Here is a 10,198-nt window from a genome sequence, read left to right on the forward strand (position 1 = left end):
GACAGGAAACCTCCTTCCTGTCTTTCAGCTAGAAGGACCCCGAGTCAGCCTGGCCCGGTGCCCTCTGGCCAAAGTGGAGTGGGAGGGTTGCAGCAAGTGCTGGGGCAAGGGCGGCAGGTGCCTGGGTGGTGTGCCTGGCCCGCTTTCGTCAGCGGCATTGAGACAGGGAGTTACCTCGGCTGCTCCTCCCACTCAGATCCAATCCCCCTTTCACACTCTCCTAACAGGCCTAATGGTGTCTGGCCTGCTTCCCTGCTGTGGCCCTTTCCCTTCCTCTGGCCACAGCACCCTCTCCCCTGCTGCCCCTCCACAAAGCTCTGCCTCACTGCCACCTCCTCCGGGGAGCATTCCTGATTGCCCTGACAGGCCTCGAGGTCTTAGAGTCCTCACAGCATCAAAAAGATCTCTCGATACTTCTCGCAGGCCCAGACTTCAGCACATTGTGTCTGGAACGTCCCTTGGCATCCATCTCACTGCCTGGGAGAACTGAGGAGGAATAAGCCCAGTTAATCCCTGGTGAGAAAACCACCTCAAAAATGTCCCTGGTCCCCACCGCCGCCTCCCAAAGAAGGCTGAGGCACACTGGGCCCTTCGCGCCCGTCTCGCCTGCCCTTCCAGTCCTCGGTGGACTCGGTCGGGTGACACTGAAAGTTCACTGCATGCCAGACACAGTGCTTGGCGCTGGGGATGCCCACGGCACGGGGCAAGGCAGACACAGCCTGTCCTTGTGTGACTGGTTCTCAGCCTGGCATTAAGGCTGTGCCCCATGCTGGGGTTTCATGCTATTGTCCTAATTTACCTCTGCACCTTCCCCTCTCTGCACCTTTGCCTAAACAGTGCCCCCTGTGACATGTCCTTTCTTCCAATCTCAGGATGAATTTTATTGACAAGACCCAGCCCCACAGCCACCTCCTCCAGGCACCCTTCCATGAATTCTGGCCAGAAGCAACCTCTCCCCACGCTGTGCCCCAAGGCCCTTTAATCTCATCTCCATGTCACCATGAGGAGTCAGGCCCTGTTCCCCCACCCCTACCCACTGTGAACTCCCGAAACAGCAGGCTGTGCCCTCTGCCCACCCTGCAGCGCTGGGCATAGCCCCTAGAGGCTCAACTGCCTCTGCCAGCCAGGCAGTCTGCACCAGCCTTGAGCTGAACCAGAACCTTCTGCTGCTGCTTTCATGATCTGTTCCCCAGAACAAACAGGGGAATTTGGGTCCTTCTAGAGAAAGCTCTGAGTCTGCGAGAAAGCAAGGAAGGAGGATTCAGAATTCACCCGGGGAGTTTCCCCAGTGGCAGGACTGCAGCCGCTTCATCATTATCAGGCTGCCCACTGAATCACAGCTGTCCTTTGCAGGCAGGTGGAGCCCCCACAAGAGGGTGGGCAGAAGCCACCAGGCTGAGTGCGTGAGGGTGGGGCAGGCGGGAGGGGTGGTCGCAGAGGTGCTCCCTCCTGCCTCCTCCTGGGCCCCAGGCCCGGCCTGGCACCTCTGGTCCCAGGCTTTGTCTCCAGGTCAGGGCCACCGGTGCCTGCACCCTTCCCTCGCCCAGCCGGCCTCCTTTGCAGGGAGACTCTGCAGGGAGCCATCCTGAGGCTGCCCCTCCCTTTTTCTGGGATGTTGGCACCCAGGAGGGGCCCAGGCAGGAAGAGCAGACTCCCCTTGCCCTCCTCTGCACGTGCAAATGGAAGCCAGCCCTGGGCACAGGACGGGTGGCTGGGGGCAAAGAACCCATCTGGGCTGTGGCTTGAGGAGGGGGCAGGGTCAGGGTCTCTGGCAGCTGATGTGACCCCAAGAGAAGCAGAGAAATGCTGGTGCGAGGCCCACCAAGGCAGACCCCATTTTCCCGAGATCAACGTCCTCGCAGGTCTCTGTGGGACAGACCAAACTTCCCTCTACAGGTGATGAGATTGAGGTCCAGAGGGGGTCTGTGAGCTGCCCGAGATCACACAGAGGATCCTGCCCACAGGAGGATTCCACATGGGCAGGGGAAGCCCTGCTCCCAGGCATGGAAGCAGCCCCAGCCTCCCAGGCTGCCCTTGTGAGGGGTGGGGAGAAGCGCCTGGGGCTCCTCCTGAGGACGAGGGTCCTTGTCTGGTTTTCTTTCATCGGAACCCCCCCACCCCACCTGAAGACTAATGAGGTTAGCTCTGAGCGATGCTCTGGGAGAGTGGGGTTTTCACAGGTATCCCCAGAATGTAAAAACAAGAAACGAAAATCTCATGACACAGAGCGGCTGTTGCTGTTATCAGAACTGGTAATGAAAACGTAGTAATGATTTGGCGATCAACACAGGGCGGGCTGTGAGACGGCAGAAGGCACCTGTGCCGTGTTGTCAAGGGGGCGCTGCTGTCATTTTGGGCTGGCCCTGGTCATGCAGGGACAGGGTAAAGCCAGGCCTAGGTCCCCCATGTCACAATCAGAGTCCAGGTGCTGCCCTGCCTAGAGCCGCCCTGCTATGGCGCTGCCCACCTGGAGGGCATGGGACCCTCATTCTACTGAAGGGATGCCCATGCTCTGGCTCCCGGGAGCCCTGACAGGGTGACTGGCAATTTCCTCCGGTGGCCAGGGGCCTGACCTGCATGCAGTGATGCTGTGGCCTGGGGCTAAGACCCTAGAGTCACAGAGAAGCCAGTTCACCAACTTTATCCACCGCCTTATTCTTGTAGTTCTCGTTTCAGTCCTGCCCCTACTGGAAAGCGGACTTGCGTTCTGTCATCTGCCCTGCAATGAGCTGGGGTGCTGGGAAAGTCAGCTCAGGGCCTGGCTCGGGCTGGATCCTGACCAGGCGTCCAGTACAGACTCCGGGACACAGCTCTGGTAGAAACGAGAAGCGGCATCTCCCACAGGCCCCTTTGTTCTGTTCTGCATTTCTTTTTTTTTTTTTTTTAAGACTCAGTCTTGCTCTTGTCCACCAGGCTGGAGTGCAATGGCGCGATCTCAGCTCACTGCAACCTCTGCCTCCCGGGTTCAAGCAATCCTCCTGCCTCAGCCTCCCAAGTAGCTGGGACTACATGTGCCCACCACCACGCCCTGCTATTTTTTGTATTTTTAGTGGAGACGGGGTTTCACCATGTTGGCCAGGATGGTCTCGAACTCCCGACTTCAGGTGATCCACCTGCCTAGGCCTCCCAAAGTGCTGGGATTACAGGCGTGAGCCACTGCACCCAGCCCTGTTCTGCATCTTAGTGTAAGGCAACCCATTTAGGGGAACGTGGTTTCCCAAGCTATCTGGATTGAATGGTGATCGAAGCACCACTGGGCTCTGGCCTCCTGCGGTCAGGGCCTAGCCTGGGATGGGACAGGCAACCAAATCTGCTCTGTGCCCTGGCTGAGCCTCAGCCTCTCTCAGAGGCAGATAAAGCATGGACCTCCCTGCAGAGCGATGCCCCTGTGCCCATGGCCCACAGCCAGGGTGGCCCCCAGCACCCTGAAGCTTGCCCATGGTCCAGGAGAAGAGCCCTGCTTGGTTTCTGCTGGTTGACTCCCAAAACCCCCATCTCCTCCCACTCCGGCCGCCATGCATGAAGGACACTCTCTAGCCACAGAGAGATGAACTCAGTTGCGGATGGAGGCTTTTCAATTCTAATAGAGGAACTAAGAAATGTCCCCTTTGAAAGGAGAAGTGTGTCACTGCATGGGCTCCAGACACATGTACCCCACCTCTGTCTCCAGTTGAGTGCCCATTCTCTGGAAATCCACAAACATTCCAAGAGCTGGACTTCTGAATCATCTCAAATTCTTCAAGCTTCACTGGTCTAGCAAAGGATGTGGGGAGGTGACAGAAGGCGGGGCAAGACCCCCAAGGAGTTCAAATAGGTCACCGCCACCCTCGACTCCAGCAGGGTGTCTCCCTGAGCAGAGGGACCTGCACGCACAGACTCCCTCCTGGACTTCTGGCACCATGGCCCCACTGAAGATGCTGGCCCTGGTCACCCTCCTCCTGGGGGCTTCTCTGCAGCACATCCATGCAGGTGAGAGCAGGGAAAGGTGGCCAGGGGCAGGCACTGGGAGGATAGGAGTTGGGGGCATGAAAACCACCGAAGCAACATACACACACACATTTGTGTATTATTGACACCCCACCTACTCCCATCCCACAAAAGACATGAGAGGCCCACAGCACTAGGATTTTGAGGGAAATGAGCAGAGAAAAATGTTGATGATGATGATGTCACAGCTCTCGCAGGTGGGCTTGGTAAGGACCAACATGAGCACATCTCGAGCTGCAATAGCTGTGAGGTTGGGATTCACAACTGTAGTTGTGCAATGGAAAATGAACAATTCTCAAAATTATTTATTAGCATTTATTTTGTTAACAAGTTTTATGCACAATGAGATAATCAGCATAAAGATTTCAAGAGCATGTAAAAAAGAGTTTTGGTTTTTTTTTTTTTGAGATGGAGTCTCACTCTGTCACCCAGGCTAGTGTGCAATGTGGGATCTTGGTTCACTGCCACCTCTGCCTCCCAGGTACAAGTGATTCTCCTATCTTGGCCTCCCGAGTAGCTGGGATTGCAGGCACCTGCCACAACACTGGGCTAATTTTTGTATTTTTTGTAGAGATGGGGTTTTAACATGTTGGTCAGGCTGGTCTCGAACTCCTGTCCTCAAGCAACCCACCCACCTGGGCCTCCCAACGTGCTGGGATTACAGGCATGAGCCACTGCACCTGGCCTACAAAACAGATTCTTATATTAGGTTAGGAAAGGAAAGATGAAATAAGGTTGCCAGGCATAGACACACAGGACTGCACACATACACACACACACGTGGGCACTCACAGGACACACAGGATCCCCCACAGACACATGCAGACATGCATAGCCACAAACACACAGGACCCCCACAACATACACAGAGGCCTCACACACATACCTGTGCACATTCACACACACACATACACATAGGCAGTGACACATGCAGTCACCACACACAGATGCACACATGTGGATACGCACATGCCAACCTTCCACAGACACCCCCAGGGCTCCCGCAACACACACGCAGACACTCACAGACACCCCACCCCGCTTCCTCTCCCTGCAGCTCGAGGGACCAATGTTGGCCGGGAATGCTGCCTGGAGTACTTCAAAGGAGCAATTCCCCTTAGAAAGCTGTCTGGTTGGTACAGGACCTCCCAGGACTGTAACCGGAAAGCCGTCGTGTAAGTCCCCCTGGCCCCACCCCTGATTCTCTGGGCCAAACATGGCGACAAGTGGACCCTGGAGCTCCCAGAACAGCCACTGGGAAACAGGGATGAGACAGTGGGGACCTTCCTCCCCGACCCCTGCAGGCTCCTTGGGGCAGTTCATGTACCCATGCTGTGGGACCCAAAAGGCCTACAGAGCATCAAGTCCAACCTGTTCCTTGACTGCAGTGAAATCGAGGCCCTGGGAGGGATGAACACTCAAGGTCACACAGCTGGTCAGGGGCAATGCGGTCACCTCCCCTGGCCTGGGCCTGACCCCTCCCCACAGTCTCCACATGGTAGGCTCTAGGCCATCTTGGGGCAGTGTGAGGGGTGGCACAAGGTCCTGCAGCCCTGGCTCCCTGTGAGGGTCCAGATCACTCAGGACAGAGCCTGATGTCCCAGACCCGCCACCAACGCCCTGGGTGACTACAGCAACCTCCTGTCCCTCTTGGAGTCTTGGAATCCTGCTCAGCACAAGGCGGGGTCATCCTGGGGACTCTGGGGCCCTTCTTGCTCTGACATCCCTGGGAACGTCCTCCCTCTGTGTAGGCTTGTGACCGTCCAGGGCAGGGCCATCTGTTCGGACCCCGAGGACCAGAGTGTGAAGAAGGCGCTTAAATACCTGCGAAGCCTGAAGAGGTCTCGCAGCCTCCTCACCCAGGACTCCTGACTGTCTCTGGGGACCACCCGGTACCTCCAGCATCTGTGTTTGCCACCCCAGCCCCGAGCACCTGGGTCCAAGGGAGGCCTTCCAAGGACAAAGAAGAGCCACAGGGAGGAAGATCCCAACCCCTTGTCTGAACTGGAGCCTTGGGCACAGAAGGGCCCAGATTAAAGTCTTTCTGCTCAGTCTGTGTCAGTGTGTCTGTCCCCACAGCGCAAGACGCGGTTCCACTCCTACCTGTCACACTGGGAGGGTCCTCAGAGAACATCTGGTCCTGCCCTGTGCAGGTCGGAAAGGGAAACTGAGGCTGAGAGGGGCACGTGGCTTCCGCAGACCACGCACCAGTAAGGGGAGGCCCTGGTGAGAGGCCCGGGCAGGGGCGGGGCTGGCGGGGTCCTGGGAGGCGGCAGCTGGATTCTCGCCGCCTGAGGTCTCCCGGTTTCTCCCCAGCCCAGTTCCTGCTCTTGCCCCACGTGGAGCTGGGGACAAGCTTCCTTGAGGTGCTGGAATCAATTCCATAGACTGACCAGGACCCTCCCGCAGGCCGCAGCTCCGCCCAGTGCTGGGGAGCCCCCTGGCGGAGGGTGGGGGATCCTGCAGCCCTGTCCCTGCCTCCCCTGCACTCACTGCAGGCCCGCTGGCCCGGCTCCTCCTGGCCCCGGCTCCCTCTCCCCGCTCAAACTGCAGACCAGCTCCAGGGCGCGCCGGCTTTGTGGGTCCTGGGTCCTTACGAGGGCCCTGGGTCCTCAGCCTGCAGCTACCTTCCCAGCCCCCTCCAACCGCAGGTAGGAGGGTGCCACGCGGCCGCCGTTCCTCCTGACTGAAGTGTGATCCCCGCCTCCCGGGCTGACCCGCCACCCAGTTCAGCCGCACCCAGCCTGCAGGAAGCCGGCCCAGCACAGCCGCCCACCGACTCGCTCCTCCAGCTTGTGGGGACTGCCCTGCAGCCGACCCCTGCTCCGCCTGGTTCTCCCATTGGTTCGTGTGTGTGTGTGTGTGTGTGTGCGCGCGCGCGTGTGTGTGGCAGTCGCAGCTCCTCCATTAGGTTGGGAGCTCCGTGAGCCACTCCGGGCACCTCGCACCCCTGTGCTCAAAAATACGGGGATTGCAGGCTCAGGACACCCCACCGCCAGGCCCCTCTGCCCAGGCCCAGCTGAGGGCTGAGCACAGTGTGCGGCGGCGGAGGAATCGGGCCTTCGTGTCCTAGTTCTCTCACTCTCCCAGCTAGCGATGCGGCCGTGGCTTCTCTCTGAACACAGTTGGGCGGCAGGGGCATGGGTCCTTCTCTTCCGAGGACCCTGTGGCCGGCGTTGCTTAGCGGGGCTGCGGTTAGAAGGGCAATTTCCCGGCCTGGCTGGTGCCTCCTTCTGCCCCCTTGTGGCCAGTCAGCTCATTGCAGGGAAGATGACAACGCAAGTTCACTTTCCAACACGGGCAGGAATAAAACAAGAACAGCAGCAAAATGAGGTTGATAAAGCCAGTAAACTGGCTTCTCTGTGACTCTAGGGTCTCTTCGGCTGCAAATGGGCTCTTCTCCTGTCCTAATGCCGAGGAATATCCCTTGAACAACTGCCTCAGACTCAGAGCGCTAGGGGTGGCCCAGTCTGAGTTCTTCATAGAAAATCGTTCTCTGAATCCACCGGGTGGAGGAAGGATGATCTAAAAAGGCCTTAAGACAGCAAAGGCCAGCGACGGCCGGGGCCTGGACCCCTGCATCGTGCAGGCCAGAGCTGGAAGGACGCTCCGGGTGCAATGGTGCAATCTCTGCTCCCTGCAACCTCCCCCTCCCAGGTTCAAGCAATTCCCCTGCCTCACCCTCCCAAGTAGCTGGGATTACAGGCGCCTGCCACCACATCTGGCTATTTTTTTTGTATTTTTAGTAGAGACAGGATTTGACCATGTTGGTCAGGCTGGTCTTGAACCCTTGACCTCATGTGATCCACCTGCCTCAGCCTCCCAAAGTTCTGGGATTACAGGCATGAGCCACCGTGCCTGGCCTCCAGCAAACTTTGTTTAAAAAAGCAAGACCCTTGTTTTCCCCTGCTGAAATCCTACTCAGAAGCCCATATTGTAAGCTTAGATAAATAGAGGGGCTGTGGAGGCCTGTGAGGAGGTGGGGAGTTGCCAGAGGGTCCCTAAAGGTGAGCTAGGTGGGGGCATGGCATAAAGGCAGGAAGAGGTGGATCCAGGACTGGCAACAAAATGAGGGATTCGGAATCCAAGTATTCACGAGCAGCATCCGGTGCAAGGTGGGAGATGGTGAGATGCAAGAGGCAGGACAGCTGCCATGTTCCCCTGGGGTATTTTAAGGAAGTGTGACTTAGAGACTATGGTGATTGGCGAGCAGGGAGGGAGGGAAAAGAGGAATGGGCAGGTTGGGGTGAAAAGTCAGGAGGGGCGCCAGTCTTACCTTGCTTCTTCCACCTGGTAGGTGCCTCCCCTCTTCCCTCACCTCCCCCACCCCCTTTTTTTTTTTTTTTCAGATGGAGTCTGGCTCTGTCGCCCAGGCTGGAATGCAGTGGGGCGATCTTGGCTCCCTGCAACCTCTGTCTCCTGGGTTCAAGATATTCTCATGCTTCAGCCTCCTGAGTAGCTGGGATTATAGGTGCACACCACCACACCTGGCTACTTTTTGTACTTTTAGAAGAGACGGGGTTTTACCATATTGGCCAGGCTGGTCTAGAACTCCTGAGCTCAAGTGATCTGCCCGCCTGGGTCTCCCAAAGTGCCGGGATTACAGGCGTGAGCCACCTTTCTGAAATCCAGTTTGTCTTCAACGCTCAAGTCAGTGCTGCCTCTGCCGCAGCCAGCAGACTGGCCCTGGTCTCTCTGGTTGCATCTGATCCTCGGCTATGTGTCCTCAACCTGCTCCCAGCGCTCACCTCCATCTAATGCTGACCACACGCTGCCCCTTGTAATTGGAGCTGCTTGCGTGATTTACCCAATAAACTCATGGGGCAGGTATTTGGGTCAGGACAGTACTGGACTCATTTATGAGGAGGGGAAAAAAGCTTTATGCATAGTGTATATTTGATTTATACATTTTCATCAATGCTGCTTGGGTGAATTCCACAAGGGGCACTTGTGGGGAGAGAGAAATTTCCCGGGGAGCTCTAACACCTGGGCTTGAAACATCACATCTTGAAGCGTGGAAATTAGAATTGGATTTTTCTGCAAGGGCACACTAGAGGGCACTCTGCTCTTAGGAGGAGGTTCCAAGACTGATGGGCCAGAGGCCCTGATGCTGCTAGCAGGACTCTGGCCCCATCGCTGTACCCAGGGGCTGGGATCAGCCACATCGGTGGTAGCTGCACTAGGCCTTGGGGCAGGGGTGTCTGTAGCTGGCCAGCACTCCTTTTGGGGGTACAGAAGCATAGAAACCACCCATTACACTGCCTGGGGTTTGCTGGATGAAGAGGAAGAAGGAAGAAACGCTGTGGGAACTAGCAGGACCACTAACTCCAGACACAGCCTGGGCGCATCAAGAGCCCTGGACCAGGGTGTTATTGTGTTTTCTTGGAGACTGTATTTGGGATCCATTTATCACAGGACCAAATCACAGAGCCAAAGGCATTTATACCTCCCCTGCAAGCCAGTTTTTGCAAGTGTTTGAAAGTAATGACAGTTACAAACCCTCCAACCAATCCCGCTCACAGTTCAACCAACCATCTCTATGTAACTCTCACACCAAGCCAGTATTTCCCCTGCCCTAAATCACCCAGATCCGGGTAGGGACAGCCAGGGACAGCCCCTATGCCCAAGGCCCTCTGGAATTATTTCAACTAGCCAGACCTGGGCTGCATCCCTGCCCTGCCTTGCTCTTCAGGTGGAAACCCCGCAAAAGGCTATGGTCTGTGCTGTTCTGATCCTTCCTTTCAGCCTCCTGACCAAACTTGGTGCTTCCCCTGTGGCCCCAGTGTGTGGTCCTGTATGTATAGCCCTGCGTGTGTGGTCCTGTGTGTGTGGTCCTGTGTGTGTGGCCCTGCATGTGTGGTCCTGTATGTGTGGCCCTGTGTGTGTGGTCCTGTGTGTGTGGCCTGCGTGTGTGGTCCTGTGTGTGTGGCCCGCGTGTGTGGTCCTGTGTGTGTGGCCCTGTATGTGTGGTCCTGTATGTGTGGCCCTGTGTGTGTGGTCCTGTGTGTGCGGCCTGCGTGTGTGGTCCTGTGTGTGTGGCCCGCGTGTGTGGTCCTGTGTGTGTGGCCCTGTGTGTGTGGTCCTGTGTGTGTGGCCTGTGTGTGTGGTCCTGTGTGTGTGGCATGCCCTGTTCTCTTGGGAGCTGCAAGTAATAAAATCTTCTTTCAGTGACCTCAGTTGCTCTGTGTTGTCACTCAGTCACCTCCATCAA

The 10,198-nt window shown here is 57.0% G+C and overlaps 1 protein-coding gene across 1 annotated transcript; it reads left to right on the top strand.

Annotated features, from left to right (window-relative positions):
• Positions 1 to 3,182: 3,182 nt before the first annotated feature.
• On the top strand, positions 3,183 to 6,038 carry CCL17 (C-C motif chemokine ligand 17). Its single transcript, XM_032283976.1, has 3 exons — positions 3,183 to 3,969; positions 5,045 to 5,162; positions 5,739 to 6,038. Exons 1-3 carry the CDS (start codon positions 3,900 to 3,902, stop codon positions 5,857 to 5,859), a joined length of 309 nt encoding a protein of 102 aa, XP_032139867.1. The 5' UTR covers positions 3,183 to 3,899; the 3' UTR covers positions 5,860 to 6,038.
• Positions 6,039 to 10,198: the final 4,160 nt, after the last annotated feature.

This window comes from Sapajus apella, unplaced genomic scaffold, assembly GCF_009761245.1.
Source record: "Sapajus apella isolate SASKATOON/1434 unplaced genomic scaffold, GSC_monkey_1.0 scaffold15, whole genome shotgun sequence".
NCBI classification, from domain to species: domain Eukaryota; kingdom Metazoa; phylum Chordata; class Mammalia; order Primates; family Cebidae; genus Sapajus; species Sapajus apella.